Raw genomic sequence first — 27687 nt, 5'->3', positions numbered from 1 at the left:
AAATAATACATAAAAAGACTAAATATGCAGGTTAAAACAGCATGGCCATTTTACAGAGTTCCCCTGACCTTTCACCTCAAGATAGCTGAATGGAAATGGGTTCCATGAGTATCCGCAAATCCTCCCTTTAAAGACAAAACAGTGCGTTTTTTTGCATGTAGAATAAATGTGTTTTTCCCATTGTATTTGAATATTTCTGCAAAACAGGGCAATGTAAAATCAGAAGTAGATTTGTCAACAAGAGCAGTCAGCATCCAGCTGTCAATAATGAATTTAAGTGAGAAGGGAAAGTAGTGAGGAAGCTTGCAATTTATTGCACTGCAAACTGTTATTGGTGGCAATGCACAGGCAGTCCAGCACCAACTGAATAATTAAACACAAATGGCTGTTTCTCCAAATAGACACTGCTCACTCCAATCAAACGCTCCTCTTACACCACAGCCAAGACAGTTACTCATGTGTGACAGACAGAAAACTGACATTTCACAGGCAATGGAGTCTGATGGCTCAGGCTTTTCACCCAGCTGGCAAAACCTTAGAGAAATCATTCAGACGATTTAGCATATCTACGTTATATTTAATGCTTTAGGATTAAAGAAAACAAAGGATATAATGTACCTTTAATGAGCAGAATTGGCAGTTCATTAGCCATAAATGGGATGAAAAGTATTTAGAAACACTTCTCAACCTCCAACTGTAACTGCAAATACACTCAAAGCATCGTGAACGACCACATTCCCAACATCAGAAACTAAAACTATCAAAACAACAAAAACATCTCATACCTTTTTTAACAGCATCCAGAGACGTGCACACAGAGCCGCAGAGTAATGCTCCCCTCTAATGCACTGCCGGCTGTAATATGAGTGTTGGTCCATGTCAGCAACCAGATCCAACAGGTGTCTTGTGATGCCGTGTTGCACTGTGTGGAGCACTGGATGGCAGTGACAAAGAGAAAACAATACTGAAGGCGCAAACTGGAGGCAAAATGTTGAAAAAAGTGCAGTCTGATTTTATGGCAGACTTTTTCTGAAGCAGCATGATCTTTACCTGACCTCCTGAATCAAAGTGAGGGCTTAAGTGCATCACAGAAAGATAAGATTTAATTTCAAATAAAAACAGGAGACTATTGGCTGTGATGTTGAATTTGCACGAATGGATTACTCTTCACCTGTGCCTGTTGGCACAGGTACAGAGCCTAAAGTGTAAGAGGCCCCCTGGCCCTCAACGGCAAAATGTCACTCAAAATAACATGCACTAACCAGGAAGAGATTCAAAATGACCACAAAGAGACACAAAGGAGTTGCCAGGATTCACAAAATAATTACACCAACAAGCAAAACAACCACACAGAGACATAAAATGACCATAAAGGATATAAAACAACCAGAGACACAAAACGACCACATAAGACACAAAATTACAACGAAGACACACAAACGACCAAAAAAGTCACAAAAATTAGCACAAAATCACCACTAAGAGATAAAATTATCCAAAATAATGCAAAACAAGCACAAAGAGACAAAAACGACCAAAAAAGAAACCACAACGAAATACAAAACGACAGGAATGATGCACAATGACCAAAACAGAGGGGAAAAACAATGTCAGAGACACAAAATTAGAGAACTCAAAATGACCTAAAAATGCACTACATTACCACAAAGAGACACAAAACAACCTAAATAAATACACAAAATTACCACAAAGCCACGGCAAAAAGAGCTCAAAAAGACACCAAACTGCCACAAAGAGACACAAAATAACCACAAAGAGAAACAAAACAACAACAACGAAAAAAAGACCCAAGTTATGCATATGACAACAGACACAAAACTGCAAAAATGGATTCACAACAGCTATGCAAAACAATGACACAATCAGAGGCTTAACAACTATAAAGTCTGTCTTCCTCCTATATTGGGGGGGGGGGTTAAATAGTTGTGCCCAGGTGTCCATTGTCTGATATCCACCCCTGTCAAAATTTGACAGTTACAGTTGAAAGTTTGGGAAACTAAAGGAGTCTTCTTCAGGACAAAGACACTCTAAAATTAGTAAAACACTAAATAACATGCCTGTTTATAGTCAAAACTTAACTCTAAGATCTAAAAAAGATGCAGTATTATGTAAATGAGGTCTTGTTGGCATTATGTGTAAGGAAAAGTCACCGTGCAGCATCAGATCCTCCTCCTGCTGCAGTTAGCGCAGCCCCTCAGCTGTTCTCTGAGGTTAGCTACACCGATGCTAAGGAAGTAGCATTGTTTACAGAGCAGCAGCAGCACCACAGTGATGCTGCTAGCTTTAGCGCTAACAAACCCAGCTATGTTGACGTGATATAAAAACTCTAAAGGGCAGCAATGTGTGACCTCGAGTAGACGGTAAGGCGGAAATAAACTAATAATAACATACGGCTTCAGGGAGTAAAGAAAGCAGGTTAGCTAACGTCGGTTAGCATGCTAACCTGTTTTATGTCTTGGTTTAAAAAGGCACAGTCCGCATTACTCTGTTACAAAGTCTTCTCCGTGTTTCAACAGACGCAAAAAAAATGCACAAATAAAGCTTGTTTTTAAGGTTGCTGCCTGGTGTGTTTGGGCCGTTAACACCTGTTGTTTTGTGTCCAGGTGAGACATGGACTTCCTCACTCTGTTCGGGATCTACGTGGTGGTGGTGCTCAGCTGTATCGTCCTGGTCTGTCGGTACTCAGGTCAGCAGCAGACCCCCTTTACTGTCCTCTTCAACTCTGTGGCAAAGGTGAGAAAATAAAGTTTTACCTGTAAACCTCCTCCACAAACAGACACTGCGTGGCGCTGTTAGACCCTGTGTTATTATTAAATTATTAAGCAGCTATTGATGGTTCTCTTCTCAGGTGGTTGCACCTTTTACCCCTAAATGGCTGCAGAAGTTTTCACAGTGGACCTTACACAGGCTGTTTCATCAAAGGTTTGTAGTTGAAGCTTTGTTATGATATATTTTAAGTCTGTATCTGCTCCAATATTGGCATTTTCTAAGGGTGGATAAAGTAGCTGAAAGTCGTACTTGAGTAAAGTACAGACCAGATAACAGAATAAGAAAAAGAAAATGATTTATTGCAAAGCACGTTTTCACTTAGAGGGAATTTGTTTTGGTTTTTGTGCATAGCTTAACCCTTTGAAACCTGGAGGGACAGCACTTTTGTTTTTTGCTGCAGTGTTACATGAAAGGTCTTTCCATTTTTATTGTAAAAATGTTATAACAATCAACAAATGACTTTCAAAACTTTCAGTGATTTTTCTAATTTCATGACTTTACCAGGCCTGGAAAACATTATTGTGAAATTTAATGGCAGTTTTCCTAAAACTGTGGGAACCCTGTTGCATTCGGTTTTAGTGGTTTACTTGTGATTGCAGGAACAACATGTTCATCTACCTGCACGTCCTGCTGGAGGCTGCTGTGTACGCAGAATTCACCTACGAGGTGTTTGGCTTCTGCAGGGAGATGGACACCACTCTGAGCAGCCTGTCAGTGCCTTATGTCCTCCTGGGCATCAAGACCTTCTTCTTCTACCTCTGCATCAGACGAGATCCAGGTTAATATAATATACAGATGTAGTATTCATACGCATTCATCTCATATAATATTTGTCACATATTACATGAGACATGCAGGGGGAGGTGAACTTTGACTCGTTTAGGAGGCACTCCTTGTCCGTGTGCTGCCGTATTTTAGTCTTATGTATAACAACCATTACATGTAGTCACCTGGAGGTATAGATTGGTATCAGTTTCATTACTTGTAGCTTTGTAATCCAGCCCCGTACAGCCTCATAAAGACAGAAATCTCTGCTGGTGATTAACACGATTTAAAAAAACACATTATGTAGGGACCTTTATAACACTGCGATTAACGTGTTAACGATGACAGCCCTAATGATCGTACTGTAGTATTTTTTATGCAATAAACACAGTATCTAAAGAACACCTCGAGGGAATTTCTTCAAATTTGGCACAAACATCTACTAAGCCTTAAGAATGAACTGATAAGTGTTTTGTGTTGGAAGGCCGAGGTCACTATGACCCCACAAAACCTGTTTTTGGCCATAACTCAAGAATTCACATGCTAATTATGATCAAATTTCAACTTCACTGTGACATCATAACGTTTCCTGGCCATGACTCAACATCATATCTCAGGAACAGGAGAGACATCTGCTCAGATACTGATTTTTTTTTTTACTATAATCTTCAAACTGTGATGAATTTATAGATCTTCTGTGCTGCCGAAGGAGAAATGTGTGTGAAGCATCCATTTTTCCAAAGACATGGATGTAAACCGAAACTTAAGCGCCGCATGAGGCAATCAATCACAAGGCGGTAATTCTGTTTTTCTCTCACCTCTCTCGTCTCAACTCTGGCAGGCACGGTGACGAAAAGGAAAATCGCCGGCCAGCTGCACATCTATGCGTACGACAGGAGGCTGTTTCACCCAGGAGTCTCCTGTGAAACCTGCCAGCTCGTCAAACCGGCTCGCTCCAAACACTGCAGTCAGTAGATAGTAATGCGTTTAGTAAATATTGTGATTTATTATTTCAGGAAAAACACTAAAATCATACCCACCATGTCTGTGTTTCAGGGGTGTGTGACAGGTGTGTCCAGCGCTTCGACCACCACTGTGTCTGGGTGAACAACTGCATCGGTGCTCAGAACACACGTTACTTCCTGCTTTACCTCTTCAGCGTGTGTGCCATGGCGGGCGACATCGCCGTACTAACAGGAGACATGCTGCTGCACGCCGTGCTGCGGTCGGGGCTCCTGAGGGCCAGTTACATCGATGAGTACGGCCAGCAACAGCCGGCGGGGCCTCTGTTTGTCGTACAGGTGAGACTGCTGACATATTCGTAACCATGCTGAAGCCGAGTTTAGTCCCAGTTTAATGCAGAACTCATTCTGGTTTTCTCTCCAGCATCTGTTCCTGACTTTCCCTCGAATCGTCTTCATGCTGGGGTTTCTGATCTTCGTCTTCTTCCTCCTGGCCGGTTACGCCCTCTTCCATTCATACCTGGCTGTCGTCAACCAAACCTCAAACGAGTGGTACAAGAGTCGAGGTTACACCTGTCAGCACTGCCATCCCACAGCAGACCATCTCTGCAGCCCAGCAGCGCCAGACCACTCCAAAAGATACTTCTACAGCAGAGGGCTGCTCCGAAACCTGGGGGAGATTTTCTTCCCTCCACAACCGGTTCGCAAAAAAGACAACTGAGAAAAAGAGGCTGCCCTCTGTGTCGTTATGCTGCATTTACTGTTCATCTCCTGCTGACTGAACAAATAAAGTTAAGCAATTTCTTTAGGGGCTCTTGTGTGTGTCCCTCACAAGGTGTCATGTATTTTGGGAAGCCTTGACATTGTGGGAGTGAACACAAAAGAAATCCTGATTGGATCAAATCGTTGTCTGTTAATTAAATGCTCTAACTTCAAGCTTAGGACTCATTTTTCATCGATTGAAGCTGGAACATTTTTCCTGATACTGTGATTTATTCAAAACATGACGGTGGCATCAGGACTCTTGAATATGTTGCGCTGTATGTATTTTTTCAGGTATCGGTGTATTTTAAGTGCCACTGGGGATTTTAAATAAATATTTGATTTAAAATTTGGTGTCAGGGGTAAATGAAGCCAGCAGGGAGAGCGGTGCACTGATGTTACAATGAATTACAATTCATTATTGTCATTATTAACCATATCGTTGCTAGTTGGACGGCCCAGAAGCAAAAATGGAGCATGCATTCACATGCCAGGGACTCAGTATGGTGGCCCTGAGATGCAAACATCACTGAAAGAAACATATCAACAAAACCAGTTAAAGAATATTTTACAAAACACAGTAATGTTTCAGAAAACACGCTGACATGGTAATATCTGATATGTTAGTGTTTTCTGTTTTTTTCTGAATATGTTAGCATTTTTTCTACATCTCTCATTTCTTTAGGATCAAGCTGTTATTGGGTTTCCTACACATGATTCATGTGAACTGTAGTTACATGCTGATATATATATTTATATATAAATCTCAACAATTTTGAAAATAAAATCATTATTTAGAGAGAAATAAAAACATACTTTCAAGAAAAAAAGTAGAAAACGTGACTATCGTCTGGATTGATTTTCGGTTGAATCTCCAAGGACATTATATAAATTAGTTTGCTCATTATTTTAGTTAAATTTACATTCATAAAATGTAAAAAGAAATTGCTTTGATTTACCACTGTCAAAAAAATATCTACAGTATTGTTCACAAGTCTTAGGGCACCAAAAATTTGTTTTAATGAGGATATATAATGAGAAATATATATCTATCTATCCATATATATCTAAATTATCAAAGTCGAAGATGGCCTGAGACATTTGCACAGTACTGTAGACACATATCTTAAAACAATATCACACTTGAACATATGTAATAAAAAACTTACTTACTTAACTATGTGCACATTACAGAATCGACCATTATTGTTTTTTCAGGGCGAAGACTGATAACAATAATTAGTATTTAACGAGACGGATATTTGGAGCCAACATGCAGTTAAAATAAAAATGGAAATATTTCTGAAAAAAAAATTTGATTTTGGAATATACCTAACTCCAACACAAAACTTTGTTTAAATGCCTTTAGCAAACATTTAATGAAACTTGGAGGGAACAGCAAGTTCCCTGCAACTTTTTTTAATAAAGTGAAGCTTTCAATAAAAGATGAATGAATAAAAATAGCTCCCTGGTTTTACAAATGAAAGGTTCCTCCCATGCTGGCCTTTTCTTTTGCATGTATTGTAGACTGCCTTCCCTGGTGTTGGTTGAGAGTGTAATTCGCACACTTTTTCATCACCTAATTTTATTGGCGATCATTATGATAAAACACTGATACAGATAATCAGCAAAATGGCAAATATTGGCCCCCAAAATCGTCCAGGGTGACTCTAATGGAAATTTTACAACTTTATCCATAACTAATTAGATAAACTCCTGTGCGTGTTTAAACTTCTGTTTATTTTTGTCTGTCTAGTCTGTGTAGTCTAATTGTCACATTATTTTCATTTGTATTTTTTTGTACTGACCACTAAATGTACTGTTTTTACAACTGTTAACGAAAGTAAAATTAAAAAAAAATAAATAAATAAAATTAAAAAAAAAAACTTGACCGGAAGTGGAACTTCCCTTGTTCCTGTTTGGTTTCTGTCCCTTTAAGCCGGTGCGGAAGTAGCCGCAGGATTGCTGCAACTCTCAGAAGAAGGTCAGCCTTTCTCTCCGGTAGTCTTATTAAACCAAACAACCAAGCAGTCGGTTGTTTCTACACACGGTAGGACTTAACTATCTTAGAGGAAATCAACGTGCAGTGACGGAAATAACCGTCCGGGTGGTTTTTGAATCTGACGATGTCTGGGTCAAAATGCACGCGGCTGAGCGGCGCGCTGGTGAAGCCGCTGCTGGACTCGGTGGACTGCGTCCTGTTTGATTGTGACGGGGTGATCTGGAGGGGGGACCAGGCAATCCCGGGAGCCCCGCAGGTCATCAACCTGCTGAAGGAGAAGGGGAAAAAGGTGTTCTTCGTTACCAACAACAGCACCAAGACCCGGAAGATGTACGCCGATAAAATGTCCAAGCTGGGGTTTAACGCGACCGAGGAGGAGGTGTTCGGGACGGCGTACTGCTCCGCCGCGTACCTGCAGACGGTCTGCGGGCTGCAGGGCAAAGTGTTTCTGATAGGGAGCCCCGCCATGAGAGAGGAGCTGCAGGCGGTGGGGATCCAGGAGACCGGAGTGGGACCAGACCACATCTCCGGGAAGCAGACCGACTGGGCCAACGTGCCTCTGGACCCGGAGGTGAAGGCGGTGGTGGTCGGCTTCGATGAACATTTCAGCTACATGAAGCTGAACAGAGCCCTGCAGTACCTGACCCAGTCGGACTGTCTGTTCGTGGGGACCAACAGTGACACCAGGCTGCCCCTGGAGGGGGGCAAGGCCGTCCCAGGTACTGATACTCACCGGATACACACACTGGAGCTCATGTCAAGGGACTGTTCTGTATTTATCAGAGGAGGGTGGCGAGGGTGCATTGGTGGATTGTAACTAAGTAGGCTACATTTGTTAGAGTACTGTATGAAAGTATGAATTCAATGGATTTTATGGAAATATTCTTTTTCCTTAGCTAAATTTACCTGACAGCTTTTGTACTTTTTAAATGATGATTTTTGCATAAAAATTGCAAGTACAGCTTTTTTTGCACAAAAAAGTAAATTTTTTTTGCCAAATATTTTGATTTAGTCTTTTTCTGTTTTTTATTTAATTTTTGGAGGGTGTTAGTTTATAGCTGAAATTATTAGTCAATTAATCAATTTTCCAACTGACTGAAAACTGGCAATTAATTCTTTTTGGTGTCTTTTTTTCTGTATTTGGTATTTTCACTTTTAATACTTAAAGTTCACGTTCTTGACAGTACTTACTTTTTTTTAACCTAGGTAAAAAATTCAATGCAGGACTTAACTTGTAAAAGAGTAATTTCACAGTTTGGTATTAGTACTTTTACTTCAAGGATCTGAATACTTCACCACCACTGCTGAGGCGCGATCCTCGCCAGAGCTCCAAATATTTTTCTTGAGCCTCCCTGCATTACCATAAAAAATTACATAACTTACATAACATAAGAAAATTATAACATTCTTGTAATATTGTGACTTTTTTCTCAAAATTAAGTTGTTTTCTAATGTGAATAAAGTCATATTATTACAAGAATATATTTTCATAATAGGGTGATAACACAGGTGATGACACAGGACATCTTGGATCTGTGTTGAGTAAAATGTCTCCTCACCTTCTCCTCCAGGTACCGGCTGCCTGCTGAAGGCTGTGGAGACGGCGGCGCAGCGTCAGGCGCAGACGGTGGGCAAACCCAACCACTTCATGTTCGACTGTGTGGCCTCCAAGTTTGGCGTGGACCGCGAGCGCTGCCTGATGGTGGGTGACCGCCTGGACACGGACATCCTGCTGGGCTCCAACTGCGGCCTGAAGACCCTCCTCACCCTGACAGGGGTCAGCACCGTGGCCGACGCCGAGGCCCATCAGAAGAGCGGCTGCGCAGAGAGGCAGGGGATGGTGCCGGATTATTACGTGGAGAGCATCGCCGACCTCCTTCCAGCTCTGCAGGGATAAAACAGACTGTCAGGACTGGAGTTTAGTGACGTGACGTCACACGTCAGACTGTCTTCTAAAAGGGAATATTTAGATTTATATGATTAAAAGCATCTCTGTAAGAGAGGAGACAAAGACTCCAATATTTAACTAAACCATCAGTAAAACCTAATAATTTAACACAATATTAAAGATTTATTTTTAACAACAGCAGAACAATGTATTACAGTATTGTTTCAATGTGTTCATTTTTTGGGAAAGGAGGAAGGAGAGTGTACTTTAGAGATCACGTCTGTGATGCAATCTCCTCTAAAGCAACTACAAGTCAAACTGAAAGAAGGAAGTGAACACAAAGAGTCTGTCAACAGTTTCGTAATGTGTGTGTGTGTGTGTGTGTGTGTTCGGGTTTACAGCAGTCTTTAAATAACGCCACTAAATGGGTGTGACCTCAGCAGGAAGTGCACACAGTTACATTCACGGGACAGTGCAATGATACCTCATGTCACTTCATTATACACGTTTTAATGGTCTTCCTTCTGTGTTCTTCGACTCATCAACGACTCCCGAGTCTCTGAAAGCAACGCTCCAATCTGTAATAAAACGCAAACTGTCTTTACTAAACCAGCATCTGCTCTCTGTGGCTTCAAACGCAGCAAACTGGACTTGACTCAGGACTTGACTTGGAATTTGACTTCTTGTTCTGAGACCTGCGTGTCTGACTTGAGACTGTGGTTGCAATGATATGAGATTTACATGGTATGTCAACCATCTCAGAAAATATCATAGGATACAGTATTATACAACTATTATTATTACTATGACTTGCAATGACCCATGAAGGAATAACAACGACAAATGAAAAAGTTTTTTTGGATATGAGGCCTAAATTAATTGCCATTGCAAGTGACTGTGACGATTGGTTGAGCTGAATCAGGAAGCGCTTCATCCAGCAGAAGTAGAATAATACATTTTATATACCCGATAGAAAAAAACAAAAAATGTAACTAACATATTTTCTATATTACTTCACGTTAGCAGCACTACATCTAAAATTAACCACTACTAGAAAAAAAACAGTGCTGAGTTTCTAAAATAAAGTCCTACGAAAAAACAACAATCAACATACAACAATGATACTCAACCTATGGCCTGTGGGTCCAAACTGGTCCCCAATAGGGTACAAGGTGCTACCCCCCCCCAACCATTTTCTATTTCACAATAAAAATAAAGTGATTCACACTGGGAATTGTTTTTGACCTCTCAGGATAAATAAGGTGTAAGAGTGCACAAAAGAACATCAAAATAAAGCTTGTTTTAAAAAAAAGTGCCAGTGGAGTATCCCCCACATACCCTGTCAGAGGTCCTAGGTAAGCCCATAATGTCCTAATATCCAAAGAACGTTAAAAAATCCTAAAAATGTCCTAAAATCCTAGATATGTCATGAAATCCTACAAACATCCTAAAATCCTTGAAATGTCCTAAAATCGTAAAAATTTGTATGGGGCTGTTGTGACTGGCCACGGGTCTCCTTTCATTTTGCTCCCAAGTAAAGCAAGTTGAGTATCCCTGACATATAGGTTACTGCAGACTGCTGCTGCTGTGAGGAAGGAAAGGAGATGGCCATGCATAAGCGAGATTCTCCTATCTGTGCCTTTTTTTCAGTACCATAGAAAGGCAAATGTACATGGTATAAAAATCAGCAATTCACCAACCACAGTTTACTGCTGCAACCCTTCTTCAGACTTGTCGGTCTTGACTTGGTGCTTGTCTCGTCTTGACTCGGGACTTGTCAGTTTTGATTAGGGACTTGTCTTGACTGTCTCTCAGTTCTAAGTGAACTTCCATCTAAGTCTCGTGGTTAAAGTCACCTTGGTCTGTCTTCGTCTTGACACTGCAGCAGCCACAGATCTCCTCTCACCTGATGAGAGAGGCTCTCTCAGCTGCACCTGCTTCACCCCTTTGTCCATTGTTTGGACTCGGGACGGTGGCCAACTCCTCCCGTGTTCGAGAAGATGGGTAATGTTAGAGAGGCATATTTAGTCACATTAGACTAAAAAAGGAGGAAATTGCAGGAAGACTTGAAAATTAGCCAGATTTAGAGTTTAGTGTGACTGTTTTGGGAGGGAAACAGTGAGACCACACGGTGGAGGAGGAGGAGGAAGAGGAGGGGGAGGTCTGCAGGGACAAAGAGACGCTGGCCAGGAGTACGGAGTCTCAGTCATGACCACAGCTCCATGCCGGTAGCTGAGAGTAGGGAGCAGACCGAGTGAGGAGCCGTCGTCACGGGACACAGGATGGTGAGGTGTTGGAAGAATTCAGAAAACCGTCTGGAGGAAGCTCAGTGCGCGGTAAGGCTTTTATTTTGAAGAGGAAAGAGACAGGTCAAAGCAGGACACTGTTAAGTACAGCTTACAGGAAAATTCATTTTTCCTGCATTACAAACCAGCAACAATTGCATAAAATATTCCCTTAAGGGGACAACATCCAAACTCTAATTTTCTCCTCTTCCCTGTGGGTCTGTTTATCAGTGTAGATAGTTTTGGTGTGAGTTGTCAATCTGGAGATACTAGCTGTAAAGATGTCTCTCCAATATAATGGAACTAGAAAACTTTGCAGTGATCGACAAAAAACAAGTTGCAGTATGCAAAACATGAAGTTTAAAAAAATTACAGACGAAGGCATAACACCTTCCATCTTTGACATTTTAAAGTTGTGCAAACAAAAGTCGAGGCTAATATTAAAGGGAAACCTCACCCATTTTCAGAATCCATACATGTTTTTCCTATGGTCTAAGACAGTCCAAAAATATTAGTAAACTTGAACTCTCTCCAACATCCAAAAACTAGAGCTATAAAACTCTTATTTGTAACATCATGGGTATAAAGTCTGGAGCTGCTCTATAGACAATGAATGGAAAAGATGATCTAGATGACACAGAGAGCATCCAGAGGAATGTTCTGGACATTTTCTGTTGCAGAACTGAGACCACTACAATAAAATAAAGCCCATTTTGGTATGAAAAGGAAAACAAAATCAAGCTCCCATTCATTATTTAAGGAGCAGCTGCAGACTTTATACCTGATGACATCACAAGTTTGAGACTCAGGGCACATTTGAGCTCGGTGTTGGACGTGGTCATAGAAGCTGCCTTCTGTCAATACTCTGCATTCATTTTGTCCAAATTTGTGCATGTTTTCTGCAAGTTTATGGGTACCAACAAGATCCAACAAGATCCATCTGAGATTATGGAGGCAGACAGTACAAGCGAAGTACGACCATAAGAGACGGCAAAGTTAATGTTTAAAAAAAAGGAACGGACCAAATTGGTAATGTAATAAAAAGAATTCTCAGTCCACATGTGGAGATGTATTTATGACCTCATAGACCACTGCTGTCTACAATGCTGCCTCCGTTTCAAAGGTATATTATTACAACCTCCTCCAAAAGTGCCTCATTTGTTGTTGTGTGAAACTTTTGGCTCTGCCCTCTCTTGCCATCCTTACATACATTAAATACACTTATTGAAATGCACGTTATGATTTGTTTAGGACACGATTCTCAAAGATTAGGACTTAAGACTTGACAAAGTACTAGTAAATTTTGACTCAGGAACTGCCTGTTTTTACTTGGGATTTGAGTTGAGACTTACTTTTGACTAAAACAATTAGGTGGTCCCTACTAAGCCTAGCACCACAAAGCTAGCAGATCAGCTGAGGAGGACACCATTAATGTTCACATCTCGTGTCAGAGGCATGAGCCACGGATGTATAAGGAGAGTTGGATACAGCATTGAATGTGAGGCCCTGTTCATTCAAATGAGAGTTGCTCAGTGGTGCATGAGGCCATAATGATTCAGCTGCTGCGAATAAAATTACCTGGAGGATCGGCGATGCTTACGCATAGTTAGGCCCATAGAAAGGCACACAAGAGACTTGCAGCGGCTGAGCACTGCCAAAAGGCTTCCATTTAGCACTCAGCTAACTTAAATGGGGATAAAATGATTTGATCTTTTGTCTCTTCTAAACTTTCCAAATGTTATCAGGCTCAACGGATCCAATCCTGAGAGTGCTAAAGAAAATGTATACACTGATTTGGAGACATCTCTTTCCATTCCAAGTTTTGGGCTACATAGCAACAAATGAAGGATGTAGAAGGTGTAGTTTCACTGTTTGGTCACTATGAAAATTAGCTTCAAAGCCCAGTGCTGTTCCTGGGGGCCTGGAGTATATGCACACTTCCTTCTGCACTGTGATACAGCTAGCAGGTGTAGTTTGGTTAAAAGGAAATAGTTCATCCTTCTAATAAGAGGAAATATATTTTGATTTTGGGGTGGTATGTCCTGTTAAGGACAAATCTCAGCAGCGGTGTTACAGTTTGATGGTTATGTCTGTTTTAACAGACTGTCTCTGGTTCTTGTATGCAGGATGATGATGCTGCTACATCCTCCAGGTTGTCCCACTTCCCTCACAAAGCATTCTGGATCAGCCTCTCAGCCTCTCTGCTCGTGGTCGTCATCGTCCTTGGTTTGACGGGGCACCTGGGGCTCTCGCAGCCTCACTCCGAGGTGACTGTCACCACATAATGTCTGCATTATTGTGTCTGCTTTGTGACTTGCATTAATCAAAAGTCTGCTGTTGTAGTCTTTACAGATCGTCCGGATCACTGCTCCAGATCAGACCGGAGTTCTGATCAACCAGTCGGCCATTGTGGACCCGCAGAACGATGTGGTGACCTTTTCTGTGACGTCACCCACCAATCAGACATCCACTGTAATCTTTGATATCAAACATGTAAGTCCACGTTACATGCGCAAGATTTAAGGCGTTTTAATGGTCGTGATGGGAAGGATGTGTGACAGACTGCTGTTGTGTCTTTCAGGGTTTGATATGTTACAAACCCGTCGACCAGGATAGCTGCTTCCTGCGAAAGATGGAGAAGTCTGACTACAACAACGTGCACTCCCTCTTCCACGAATCCACACACAAGGTAGCGACATTTCAACACGTGAGAACTGTTATATAATCGGGTCTCCCTCACTGCGTTCAAGATATGTGAGACTACAAAGCTTAAGATGAAGAAAGTCGTGGTTTGCCCTTCTCACTTTGCCAGGTGTTTGTAAGGTCGCCGCCTCACTAATGTGCGACCTGGCCTCTCTGATCGTGCCGTGTAGCGTCATCACTGATCCAGGACCTGCTGGGTTTCATATGTTTTGCTTGACTTGCTCGCTGCCGCGTACAAAGAGAGGGGTGAAGCGTTCAGTGCCGTATAGTCTTCTGTTCTCGCACTCCAAGGCTGAATTCCTCAGCACATCTGATCCTTCAGACCCCCTCGGCATACTGGGATCTTCTTACAGCCAGAGCCCTTCTGGGGCACAATGGCCGCTCTGTGTGAAGGCTCTTTAGCTTTTAAGAGTTCTCTGGTGGATTAAAATACAACCTGGTCCACTGAAGGAGGGGCTTGTGTGTCTGCTCTGTGGAAAATACCTCAGGTGTGTAATGACTTTTGACTCTTGACAAAAATAAAAAAGATCTGCAACTCGACTTGGACTTTAACACAGGGTTCCCACACAATTCAAAAATATTCTCCCCAAAAGTTCTCCTTCCATTACAAAAATTTCCTTTTTGGAAAAGCGTGCAATTCACTACACCTGCAGCACTTGCCGGACCAGGTCAGTACATTCATAAACCCACACAGACGAGTCTCGCTTTGCATAACTAACTCAGACTCACTACATTACATAAACATGTAACCTGCCTTATAGGGGAAGACTTGGCTGGAATGAGTCATGGAAAATTAGAATCGTGCAAGCACCAAATCAGTTGTTTGAGTTGATTTGCCTTACTTGACATCACATGTACTTTGATGCGACTAGTGCACATCACAATGTCGATATTAATGACACTATTAAGTGCAAAAAAAGTGATGAGAGCAGACTGTTGTGTTGCCTCATGCCCTGCGTCTGTCAAAAATTTGCACTTAAACACACGACAAAGACGGCAGCCCACAGCCACCCAGCACGTACCTTCTGCGCCTGCGTGAGAGGAAACAGCTCTTGATTCCAGCAGACAGCGTTCATCTGTGATTGTCTTTTCAAAAAGGGGAAACAGGAAGTGTGTCATGACTCTAGTTTATACATTAGAAACATAATCCAATGTTGAAAGAACAAAGCATATCTATCAACAACACAAACTACCAGAAAATGTTTATGCTAAAGAGGCTCAATGACTAAAGAAAACTATCTTACCTTATAGAACAAGTTTGTCTCCACCTCACTCCCTCTGGACTTAAGCTCTTTGTTCACTTTCCTCGCTGATGTTGCTCTTCTCGTAACCTGAGCTCAACTAACAATCAGAGGGATTTCAATCACTGACAGACTCCACAGTTTTGACACCGATTCATGCTGAATTGGCTGAAAAAAATCTGTTGTGAGCCGACAAGTGCAGGAAAACCTGCAAAGACTAGAAAGACAGATGCTCACTGACGGCCTATTGTTGCCTTGGAATCCAAGGACCTTAATAAACACTAGTTGGGAAACTAAAGTTTGTACACATACAAAAATTTGATTAACAAAAAAGAAATTACAGTATACAACACATGCGAAAATTAGACGAAGGTGCAACAACTTCCAACTTAGTTTGATATTTGAAGTTGCACCAAGAACAATAAGTTGAGGCTGATATAAACAGAGTTTATATCAACTTTCTTTTAAGAAATAATTAAAATCTTTTAAAAAGCATTTAGGATTTTTGGAAAAGCAGTCTTGGTATTACATTTGGAAAGGCTCAAGTATTTCTTTTAGGACTTAGGAGTTGTCAGTCTCGACTTGGGAATTGATTCGGGACTTCTTGAGATTGCATTTACTTGGGATTCGAGTGCAAAGACCATGACTTGGTCCCACCTCTGGCAAATATCTGAATCTCTGACACTAATTCAGTTGTGAATTAAGTTTTTATGTGTTTGGGATCTGATTCTTTGAAACAATGCGGAAGGCTACAGGTAAACCAAGATGAGACTTCTGTTTTTCCGTCTTATCATCTTTTTGCACAAAAGCACCATTTCCACCTGGAGTTGAGTCTCTGAGTGTTATTGTGATCCTGTCTTGTGATGTCTCCTATCCCACGCAGCTCCTGAGTGTGTTCAGTTAATCTTCGATAGGAGGGATGAAGAGTAAATGTGCTCGATCCCTCTGTTCTGTTCAACACAAAGGTCTTTTTTCCAGCAGAGGAGAAACTAGTTGTTACATGACCCACTCCAGTGTAACAGTACCTTAAGTGGTTTACTATCAGAGCCAATCACAGGTGTAAGTGGTGCAATTACACGCAGCCTTTGTGACGAGTCGGAGCATAAATGTGAAGCCTCATCAGCGACGATATCAGGCTAATAGCTGCTTGAGTTTCAGTCTTCATATCGCCTTCCTCGCTTTGACTCAGATTTATTCATTTTTGTTGCTGAATATGATTTCTCACACCTATTAAATGACACTGCTGCTCAGGAGTCTTCATTCACTCACGCAGATGACAAAACTCTTTGTGGTCTGTTGTTGTGATTGTGTCCTCAGCAGACTCAGTTCCAACTGAATGAGACCCGGAGACAGACAGAGTTCCTGGGAGTGCTGGCAGCCAGTCAGGTGGACGTGTCCACGCTGGAGGAGCCTCTGCTGGCTCTGTGTCAGGACAGCTCTGTCCACTGGACCAGGAGGGTTGATGGTGAGGACCTAGAGTTCAGACATAAAACATAAATATGTAAAAACAAAGCCTAAAAGGTCCTAATGTGCAGGATTTAAATAAGATATAATCAGTCTGTTTTCTTAAATGTATAATCACCTGAAACTTTGTGTTTTTGTTACCTTAGAATGAGTTGTTTATGTCCACACTCAGAGCGGGTACTCCTCCTAAGCGATCACCATGTTGTTTCTACAGTAGCCCAGAACAGACAAACCAAACACTGGCTCTAGGTAGTCAAATTTGGATTACTAAATTAATAGCCAAGATTATTTTTTTACTGGTCACAAATCAGTGTAAAGGTTAATGTTGCTCTGTGCACCACTCAGGTCTAGAAGGAGCTAACATTAGCTGGCGACGCGGCTCATTCAGTGATTACTGCTGATAACGCCATCCCAACCAGAACCCCAGAAAGTGTGCCAGGCTTTAAAGTCAATCTTCAGTGGCCAAACAGTAGAATTACAACTCCCAACTCTGTCATGTGATGCAAGGCATCATGGGGTGACTGTGGCTCAGCAGTAGAGTGGGTTGTCCTCTCATCAGAAGGTCAGTGGTTCAATCCCCAGTTCCTCTAGGCAACATGTCCAGGTATCCTTGGGCAAGATACTGACACACCAAATTGCAGCAGATACATTTTTCTAAGCATCACAACCCCTGAGAAATTACTTTGAGCCATTTAGTCTATTTGGAAAGTCCTAAAGATCCACAAGACAAGTCATTTTATCCCCATTCAAGCTAACAGAGCACTAAACAAGAAGTTAGCGGCTCAGTCGTACACGGCTGCCGTAAGTCTCTAGGGCGGCTTCCCTATGGTCCCCATAATGCAGAAGATATGGCTAATGTCATACCATGGAAATAGCTTCTCTGGCTTCATGCGCTACTGAGCATTTTCCATAAGAATGAATGGGGCCTGCCTCCAAAGCTGGAAAGATAAGATAAAAGAAACTTTTCTTGTCCCTAAGGAAATTTGATATGGGCAAAAAAGTGCTAGACACAGCTGCATGACATTAAGAACATAACAGTACAGTACAATGTACAGCAGACAACATGGTATCACATGACTTAGACACAAAGATTTAGGCGAAATATTGCACAAAATAAATTAGCTAAACTTTAAGACACTATAAAAGCCCAAAAACTTTCTATCATGACACAATAATTAGTGCAAATTTAAGCACCTAAGGCTACCTCTTAATTAACCTGCTCTTCAGCTCAGAAAGAGGCTCCACTCCCTCGGTTCTTACCCTTTACAATATAACCCCTCAGACAAATACACTAATAAAACAACAGTTTACCAGCTGATATTTACTTAAGAGCATTTCACTGATGGGAAACTCAAAAAAAGGCTCACAGTGGCTCATGCTGTACAACAATTTACGTTGGACAGCCTCTCAGACGCTGCTCTGGGTTGACAGGATCCTGGTAGTTGTTGCAAACATCGCATTGCATTGCATCACCTCCAATGAATCTATTCACAGCAAAACCTTTTACTGATCAGGTGCTGCAGCTGTCACAAATTCACATCACTGCTGGTAGGAATAGTTTTTATGCAAAACAATCGCAGGTGAGTATTTTACTTTTTTCCCCCCTGTAGTTTATTTGTCACACTGCAGTGTGTGAACACCTTAAGCCTCAAAAAAAGATTGTTTTATAAAGATTTGTATCTTCAGCATAAACAAATGTTCAGACAAGAGAGGGTATTTTGAGACAAACGCATTGATACTTTGTCTTTTCATGAAATTTTCTCACATTGAAAAAAAAGAGCAAAGCCAATAAAATCGTTTAAATCATGGTCTAAAAAAATAGATGTGAAGTCACTGCACTCACCTCAGAGGGAAAATGATTGTGCAGACACTATGGTGAAACACTGTATGTTCTATTTTGGTAATATACTGACATTTTGGATCAAACTGTAAATGACATAATATCCTAAATATAAGTAAAGTGACATTAAACAGCAGAAGAGTTCAGCAGCTATAGACTCTGAATGAAAAGAGTTTTTAAAAATGAGTCAGCTGGCAGCTCTGAGACGAAACGACGTGTCAGGACTGAAACCGGAGACTAATCTGTGACGTCCACTGACCTTTTTACACTGTCGCAGTAAATGACAGGCTGAGAAAAACTGTGTACATGTGGAGCTACTGGTCGCAGTGTACACATGAAATAAGATTAGTATCACAATTTAATCATAAATTGTGTTGCATGGTAAATTTTCACCACATAATTAATCAATAATATGCGGTAAGGATTTTTGAGACTGATCTAAAATGTCAGTTTAAATATTTTCTTATCAAGATGATATTGTTATGCCTCCAAGTTGTTGCAGAGTATTTGTCAAGGAAAGTCGGGTATGCTGTATGGTTTTACTTCAGTTACACAGTGAAATTTGGATGTTTGCAGAATTAGTGAATATTATCAGGGCTGCAACTAACTATTATTTTCTTCATTTACTGATTGGTTGTTTGATGTATAAACTGTCAGAAAATGGTTAAAAATGTTGATCAGTGTTGTTTTGTTTCATTTAAAAACCAACAACATTCAGTTTACTGTCACAGAGGAGGAAAGACAAAGGAAAAATCTTAATAAGATTTAGATTTAAGAGGATGAAATGAGAGAATTTTAAAGGAATACAGATTTTCAACAAAATTTGTATCTAAACAATGTGGGCAGTGTGTGTCAATGAACTATTGTAAACTTACCATCTTACAAGCGCCTTGCACCCCAAGGAAACTCCGCCAGATGACGCAAAACGTGTCATTTGGCGGAGTTTTGCTGGCTCTCGTTCGAACTGCAGGCTCGACGTGTGCATTTTAGTACTGCCCGCCATGATTACAATCTGTGATAATCCCATTGGACTAGAATTGTTTGTATGAATTAATAGTTAAATGTTTGATGAAAAACGATTACTCTCTTCTCAGAAGAGTATTTATGTTGCACTAAAGGCATTTCACTAAAAGGAAAATAAAAAAACAAGTTTATAGTAGCTTAGGTTGTACAACAACTTGCCTGTCAGACGCTTCTCTGAGCCACCAGCCCAAAACACACATCTTGCACAGTATGGTGATAACAAGCAAAAAGTTTCACTCAGCGGTTCCTGTGACATGAGAAATACTCTCAAAAGAAGTCAAGTCACGCAACGCTGCTGTTGGTTCATTTGTTGTTCACAATGCAACATTATCTGGGGAATATAAGGTGTATCCTGTGAGCGCATCGATAGTGAGTTTACTGCATCTTTTCAGATTTTGATGAGTCAGGGCTGCAGGATACATACTGAGCATCATCACTAGTCTTTCTACTGAAGAGACTGTCTTGTTTTATTAAAAGACCATCTTTCATACTTCTTTAACTGTTTTTTTCTTTAAAAAATTACTCAAACTTCAACACATTATTATCAAATTAGTTGGCAATTTAATAGTCAACAGCTAACTGATTTATGGTTGCAGCTCTAGAGAATATTGTGAAATGAGGAAGGCAGGCTCTTTATAGTTTCTACCATTATAACAGTAAAAGCTGCTCTGTCTCTGGTCTGTTTCCACAGTGAGGCTGTGTTAGTTAAATCAGTATTTAGAGTCACCGTGGTGTCTCTTTTGTTTTCAGGCCCGGGGAAACAGCGGCTGGTCTACTTCTGCATCGACATCTGCTTTCCCAGCAACATCTGCGTGTCTGTGTGCTTCTACTACCTGCCAGAGTGACTTTCTCCTCGTCTGCTCCCAGCAAGAGATCAGGGAAACAAAGTTGTCTTTTTAGCTCCCTGCACGAGAAAAAAAAAAGAAGAAAAGAACAAAAGCCAGCTTTGACTGTTTCCTCTGTGCCATACAGCTGCCAGTTAACCAGCGAACCCTCCCAGTCCATTTACTTCCATCCTTCCGACAGAGAAGAGATGGAGACAGGCTGTCGCGGTTATCGCCAAACTCCCATCGTCACTCCCTTCATGTGTAATTCCCTCTCTGGTGGCACACTCCAGAGATTACAGAAGAAAAGATCCCTTTACTTTGTATTTCCTGTAACCCGCTGCTGCAGTATCATTATGTGTAACCGAGTGTTTGGATCTGTCAAATAAAAGACTGTTGTGTATTTGTGGCCAATTTTTCTTCATTAGAATGAAAGAAGAAAAAAACTCTAAAGACTGTAAGGACTTCTGTGAACAACGTTTTTACTGCAGAATCATTTTCTTGACACTTCCTGATCCACATGTGAAGATTAAACAAGACTATCAAATTAATTATACATAGCACGGATGAAAAAAAACCCAATTCCGCAACTCAACCAAGTTGAACATGGTCCTTTTGATACAATAAATATGTTGCGCAATAAAAACAGAGAGTTGAAAGAATCTTGGGTCATTTCTGGATGCTAAAGGCTTGACTCAGACCAATTTTCTTTTGTTTTCCTGCATGAATGCTTATTTTTGGTGGAAAATGTTTAGAGTTGGCCCTCTGAGCTGGATTTTGACCTCGAGTTTTGGCCTTGCTGCTGCGGTGCTGAATACTTACAGGTACCAGGCGGGGGAGAGAAGACACAGCTGACATACACTGTAAAGTTCAGCCTTCACCTTTTCAGGATGATCACTTCATCATCAATAATTCCTGATAGAAGTGAATCTCCCAAAGAGTCCATTGCTTTTGTGTCCTTGTCCCACCTTTGCACAAAGTGTCTGTCTCTTCCTCTCTTTCCTCCTCCTCCTCCTCATCAGCCCAGCACGCTGTCATTGAAGGCCAGACACACCACGGCCTTCTGGTGGCCGCTGTACTCCCTCTTGATCTCGCCGGTCTCCACGCACCACAGACGAGCCAGATTGTCTGAGGAGGCTAAAGATGGAACCAAGAGTCAGAACCCGAAATTCACCTCAAGATACATTAACAAGTTCTCAAACCTTCGCCTGCTTCTCTCTGAGAGGCTCCATAAGTTACTTCATCTGGACCTGAATATACCTAAAGTAGAATTTAAGAAGGATCTATTCATGGTTTATTGGCAAAATATAGGATTGACTTTGTCATGAGGTTACCACTCTTTTTAACCTTTACTGTGCCAACGTTAAACTCCCACAATATACGTAGTCCTCGTTTTCTTGACCGAACCAGAACATTTTTATTGATGCATCAATTGATTAGCTCAATAATGACTGTCAGTTATATAATTCATCTATTTTAGTTTGTTTTTTTCACTTTATTCTTTTACTCTGTCTTGATTGTGTTTAATTCTATTATTAATAATATTTCTGTGTTTACAGCTAATCAAAATATGTGAATCATATTTATTGTTATGGGTATGGGTTGTTGTTATTTTTGTTTTGTAATCGTTTCCCTCTTGTTTAGTTCTACTTTAAATTTTGTCTGGCCTTAGTTCATCATTATCATTTGGTAGTGTATAGTTATGTTGCTTCTGAGAGAAACCCTTCTTGCTTCCTCTTTGCATTTTTGTCAAAGCTCTGTTTTTAAATGTGCTACATAAATAATAATAATAGTTATTATTATCATTATTATCATTATGAGACACACTTTTTTAGTATATATACATGCATGATGTCATTTGAAAGGTAACTCTAACTTAACTTTTCCCCTACAGTCAAAATCACTGAAAGTGCCTCTGTCATTGAGTTATAGATGTTTTTTTTTGTTTTTTTTTTTTAACTTTGCCTGAATATTTTCATGAAAATAAAACTGTTGCAGATGATTGGAACTTGGAGGTATATTTGCTGGAAAACAAAATGGGTTCATAGCATGATGCAAAAATTGTCCAAGTTCAGAGTAGACAATACAAATAAAAAATAAAATAAACATTTTACACATGCCAATCTCTCTCCTCTGATATCACCCTGATCTGGAGATGATTATTTAGGATCTCATTACTGAACGGTTTCGACATTGCAGCGTAGTGATATCTTTCCAGGGCTCATGTACTGACCAGTGACGATGTACTGGGAGTCTCCAGAGAAAGCACAGTCCCACATCCAGCCTCTGGACGTCTCTCCGGGGTTGTTGCTCTTGATGCTCAGCTCCGTCATCAGGGAGAAGTTGGACGTCCTCCAGATCTTACAGGTCTGGTCGGCTGAGCAGGTGGCCAACAGGCTGAACGTGACGACAAACGTTAAAAAAAAAATAGCAGCAACATCAGACAGACTTACAGTGAGTGGAGGAGGAGGAGCACTCACGTGGAGTCGGGGCTGAACTTGCAGCGTAGCGAGTAGCGTTTGTGTGCAGGGATCTTGGTCTTGGGGATGAGCTGAGTCACCTCGTCTCCGATGCCTCCAGCCAGGTTCCACACATAACAGTTCCCCTGTTAAAGACAACATTTACTACAGCTTCAGATGCTACAGTATCAGCACTCTTTCAGACGGTTTCGGTACTGACCGAGCTGTTGACGGCTGCCATGTAACTGGCATCTGGATCGATGTGAACTGAGTTGACCGAGACCTCCGGCTCAGGAATCAGCTGTTCGTTGTGGTCGGTTTTCAGATCCCAGATGTGAATGACTCCACTCTGGTCCCCAACAATCAGCTCTGCCTGAAAGACACACATCCCTCAATGTTTTTGGACATTTTTAGGCAGTAAGATTAATTGATTATTGTTTTGGACATTTTCTAAGCAAAAATGTGAAATATTTGCTGGTTCCAGCTTCCTAAATTTAAGAATCTGCTTTTCTTTGTTATTTATGATAGTAAATATAGAGTCTTTGGGTTTTAGACTGCTGGTTGGACAAAATAAGCAAACTAAAGCTGCAACTTTGGGCTCTGGGAAATTGTGATGAGCATTTTTCACAATTTTTTGACATTTATAGACTGAACAATAATAAATTAATTGTCAAAATAATCGGCAGATTGGTCAGTAATGGAAATAATCGTCAGTTGCAGCTCTACTCCTGAGTAGATTTTTGGCAAAGGTAAAACAGCATGGCCATTCTCACAGAGGCAGCTTGATCTCTCACCTCAAGATGTCTGAATGAAAATATGTTCTGTGGGTACCCACGAGTCTCCCCTTTACAGTCAGTCACACCTGCTTTATGCTAGTTCCATGCCGTTTTTTTTTGTTCGTTTGTTTTTTTACATACAGTATAAATGTGTTATTTTTACCTATTTGAATATTTCTGCGTACTGGAGTCCCTAAACTGTCTTTGAATTAAATAAATTGTCTTACTGGAAAGGTGAGACTCTTGTGGATGTGATGAGCTCAGTTTTATTTATAGGTAATGATGTTCGTCTCCATAGCAGCCATTTAAATCTAGTGGTACCATTTCTTTGAGACAGACCTCACTATATAAAATAACTTATAGTGACCTCTGGGATAATCACAGCCTCGTGAAAATTTACAGCCACATTCTAGAGAGCTCGGACATTCAGAGGATGATTGGTTTTCAGAGGTATATTGACAATAATAGCGTTTCTCAGCAATTTCCAGAGTAGAAGTGTGCGCCATCCAATCACAGAAAACTACAATTCTTATAGAAATCTCCAAATGTCAAAAGTTTTTGATCCTAAATTACAGCATGGTTTTTTCTGTGGTGTTCCTCAAGATCTTGGTGTCTTAATGTGGCATTTTGGAAGGATTTATGACAATTTTATCTATTGTCAAGGGGTTAAAATGAATAAATTTAGCACCAAAACTGTGTAACAAATGTATCAACCCAGAAATGGCTGCAACAAGTTAAGCGACATTATAGAGCATGAATGGCTGTCATATACTTCCAAATTAATCTTTAAAAAAAAAAAAAAAAAAAAATCAAGTTCACAGCTTTCAGACAATGCGATATAATTCTGACCTGCCATCCCCCCCTAAAGATCCCCTGTTCCCCCTAAAAACTGACAAATATTAGTCTATGTAGGTCTCAGAGGGTTAAAAACAAACAACTATCTCTGACTGTATTACCACTAACTTATAAGTCAGTGTGTGTTGAACGTCTCACCTGGTTGGGATGCAGACACACACAGTTGATCGGCGCATTGACCTGGAAAATCCTCTGACACTGTAGATTTCTGGACCTGAGAGGAACAGCAAAGATCACATTTTTTTAGGCTGTCGAGCGCAGAGCAAAGTGTTTTCAGCACAGAGAGCTTCCTGTGCAGTACCTCAGGTCCCAGATGCGAGCCATGCAGTCCTCTCCGCCCGTGTACATCCAGCGTCCGTCTTCATGGAAGCCCACAGACGTGATGTTCTTGCTGACGCCGTCATAGTTGATCACAGGGTTGGGGTTGTTGGAGTTCAGGTCGTACATGCGGATGTGTTGATAACCTAAAAAGCAGAGTGAAACTGTGAAATACAGAATTTAATTATGGAAGAATCAAGAATAATAAGAAAAATTCTTCACCAACCTGCAGCTGCAATCATGCTCCTGTCAGGTGTCACCTCGAGGGAATTTACCTGCTGGGTGCAAATGTTAAGGAAGTGGACTGTTTGGACTATTAAAGCTTTGTTACACTTGGTAAACTTGAACAGGTCTGCTTATACTCAGGGGTGGGTAGTAATAATTGTAAGCAATGCATGTGAGTTTAAAAAAAAAATCGTTTTTTAAGAACAGGCATTTTGCATATTCCTTTTTTAAAAAACTGTACTTCTACTCTTTACTCAAGTATATTTTTGAGCCAGAAATCTACTTTTATTTCATTTCAATTGTTTAAATTTGTTACAACTAGCGTGCTTTAAATGTGCTGCTTTAAGGGGTTTTCATGACCTTTTCGGGACAATTTTTGTTTTTTTTTTACCAACTTAAGACACGTCATTGTTTTCTTGATTGAGCATTGCAGGTCAGCATTAAATGTATATATTACATGTGGTTCCATAAGAGGTATGTAGGAATATGGCTATTAGAGTGAGCTAAAATAATCAACAGCAACATTACATCTACAACAGTGGAAGGATAAAGTTAACAACAGCATAATGTTTAGTGGTAGATTTAAAGATTTGCAACATCAGAAATGTGGACTTTCACGCAGAAGACCTTGATAGATTTTGACATAAACAAATTAAAGAACAGATAAATAAAATGAGGTGACAGAAGGGCTGGGGAAAAATAGACACAGCATAGTGTCACGATATTTTGTGTGGCAATAATGTTTTGATTTTTTAATTATATGAATTATGAATTGTGCAAATAGAAATTTAAGGTTTGGTAGCCTACTAGAATAATAAAATCAACTGAGTCATTCCCCATTCTCAATTCAGTTCACTATATACATTGTGCTACAATAAAAATTGTAGAGAGATGAACAGATGGACAACTTTATCTTTCAAAATTAAACACGTTGATAAAGTCTCTGTTTAGAAATATAATTTGAGGTTGAAAAAAAGGTAATTAATCACAACATATGTTAGTGCAATACTCATCACAAAACATTTCACATCATAATAATATTGTATCATGACTTAAATATTGTGATGATATTGTATCATGGGGTTCTCTGGTGATTCACACCCCTAGATAAAATGTCTGTATAAACTGAGACCCGGCAAATTCAAAATTAAGACCATTTAATGACCTCTAAAGAAATATTTATACTTTAAAAAAAAAAAAAGAAGGGACATTTTAAGAGCTTTTAAGGATCTACAGACATGCAGGTATAAACTTTGTTCCAGGTGTCAGAGAGCACACTGTTGATTAGTCAGAGTCAAGTTAACTATAAAATAAAATAAAAATAAATGTTAGGACACACTCTATTGACAAACTTGATTGGTACATGCTTGCATGGGGCACTTTCATAGACATTTTCTTGGTCAATGTAATAATTTAATATTAGCAGACAGAGGCTGGGTTTGACCCCGGAGATGTCAATTTGTGAGTACACGTGTCAGTATTATTAATTTATTAAACTTGTGAGTACACATGTCAGTACTATTAATTTATTAAACATATTTCATTCCTTAAGTTGTATTTTTTTACTTCTCTTCCTACTTTATTATTATCAGTATTTATTTTCTCTTATCCCTAATATGTACTGGGGGGGTTGTGTATACTATACATGTTTATTTGTGATGGCAATTTGATTTGTTGTTGTGTAAACGCTTAATAAAAAGAAAGAAATTGCATTTATATATATACATAAATAATTTTTTTTTCTTTTTTCTCTCTCACACACACACATACATATATATGTGTGTGTGTGTGTGTGTGTGTGCGTGTATATTTAAAAGAAAAAAAAAAAAGTTAAGAGTTCCTTGAAAAAAGGTGTAAGGATACAGAGTCCTGGTGCTGGACGGTCCTGGTGCAGATCCCGCTGTGGGCCTGCCAGAACCGGACCGTGTGGTCGTATCCAGCCGTGGCCAGAATGACCGGGTCGCTGCCCACAGTCCCCTGGTTCACATTCATGGTCCACCGCTGCCTGTCACCGTGAGCAGGAACCGGAGGGACACTGAGCACGGAGACACACAGGAGACAGTTGGACAGCTGGACTTTATCAGTTTGATGTTAAAGACATTTAAATATCGTCGCGCTGTGAGAATCTAAGACTCAGCTGTAACCTGCAGGAGAAGGTTAGCAACGCAGCTAGCAGGCTAACGTTAGCAAAGCAGGGCAGCTATTTTTACGTTAGCAGCCGTGCAATTCGGACGCGGTAGCTTACAACGCTACTTTAATAGCTAACATATTGAACGATATTTCAAAGTAGGACATTTATGTCAATTAACCACATAAATCCAAAGAGTTTACATTACCTTCAGCTGTTTGTGTTGTCAAGTCAGTCCGTCCCCGTAATGTGTCCGGTGACAACATAAGACGCCCTTTTCAAAAGTTCCGCTCAGGTAAAATATGCTTTGCTGCCACCTACTGAATTATTTTGTCACAGCTCGACAAATGGGCCCCAACCTTGTGACGACTACTGGG

General features: G+C 40.5%; 5 protein-coding genes across 6 annotated transcripts in view; 3 read left to right on the top strand and 2 right to left on the bottom strand.

Annotated features, from left to right (window-relative positions):
• grid2ipb (glutamate receptor, ionotropic, delta 2 (Grid2) interacting protein, b) overlaps positions 1-2739 on the bottom strand; it is a 54224-nt gene extending 51485 nt beyond the window's left edge. Inside the window, exons 1-2 of the mRNA XM_088070281.1 lie at positions 2607-2739; positions 786-934 (exon numbers count right to left, since the gene is read on the bottom strand). The gene's annotated coding sequence lies outside the window, so the exon portion shown is untranslated. The remainder of the gene's footprint in view (positions 1-785; positions 935-2606) is intronic.
• zdhhc4 (zDHHC palmitoyltransferase 4) lies at positions 2221-5628 on the top strand. Its single transcript, XM_042508070.2, has 7 exons — positions 2221-2381; positions 2625-2754; positions 2870-2943; positions 3390-3568; positions 4397-4522; positions 4612-4856; positions 4942-5628. The coding sequence occupies exons 2-7, from the start codon at positions 2632-2634 to the stop codon at positions 5236-5238; spliced, it is 1044 nt and encodes a 347-aa protein (XP_042364004.1). The 5' UTR covers positions 2221-2381; positions 2625-2631; the 3' UTR covers positions 5239-5628.
• Positions 5629-7206: 1578 nt separating this feature from the next.
• On the top strand, positions 7207-9778 carry pgp (phosphoglycolate phosphatase). The gene is made up of 2 exons (XM_042508051.2): positions 7207-8000; positions 8853-9778. Exons 1-2 carry the CDS (start codon positions 7406-7408, stop codon positions 9176-9178), a joined length of 921 nt encoding a protein of 306 aa, XP_042363985.1. The 5' UTR covers positions 7207-7405; the 3' UTR covers positions 9179-9778.
• Positions 9779-11187: 1409 nt separating this feature from the next.
• bricd5 (BRICHOS domain containing 5) lies at positions 11188-20613 on the top strand. Of its 2 annotated transcripts, none has more exons than XM_042507389.2 (6): positions 11188-11505; positions 13581-13721; positions 13798-13947; positions 14036-14143; positions 16716-16863; positions 20476-20613. In XM_042507389.2, the coding sequence occupies exons 1-6, from the start codon at positions 11452-11454 to the stop codon at positions 20568-20570; spliced, it is 696 nt and encodes a 231-aa protein (XP_042363323.1). In that variant the 5' UTR covers positions 11188-11451; the 3' UTR covers positions 20571-20613. The 2 variants fall into 2 exon arrangements, with proteins under 2 accessions (XP_042363323.1, XP_087926416.1); XM_088070290.1 differs by having other exon boundaries at positions 11189-11505; positions 16719-16863.
• A 401-nt stretch (positions 20614-21014) lies between these two features.
• mlst8 (MTOR associated protein, LST8 homolog (S. cerevisiae)) lies at positions 21015-27643 on the bottom strand. Its single transcript, XM_042507836.2, has 9 exons — positions 27519-27643; positions 27046-27217; positions 25184-25235; positions 24941-25103; positions 24778-24853; positions 23229-23381; positions 23030-23154; positions 22783-22946; positions 21015-21686 (listed from the first exon to the last, which is right to left on the bottom strand). The coding sequence occupies exons 2-9, from the start codon at positions 27172-27174 to the stop codon at positions 21568-21570; spliced, it is 981 nt and encodes a 326-aa protein (XP_042363770.1). The 5' UTR covers positions 27175-27217; positions 27519-27643; the 3' UTR covers positions 21015-21567.
• Positions 27644-27687: the final 44 nt, after the last annotated feature.

This window comes from Plectropomus leopardus, chromosome 19 (genome assembly GCF_026936395.1).
Source record: "Plectropomus leopardus strain MGB_pleo_1.0 chromosome 19, ASM2693639v1, whole genome shotgun sequence".
NCBI lineage: Eukaryota > Metazoa > Chordata > Actinopteri > Perciformes > Serranidae > Plectropomus > Plectropomus leopardus.
This window is presented reverse-complemented; position numbering and strand designations above follow the sequence as displayed.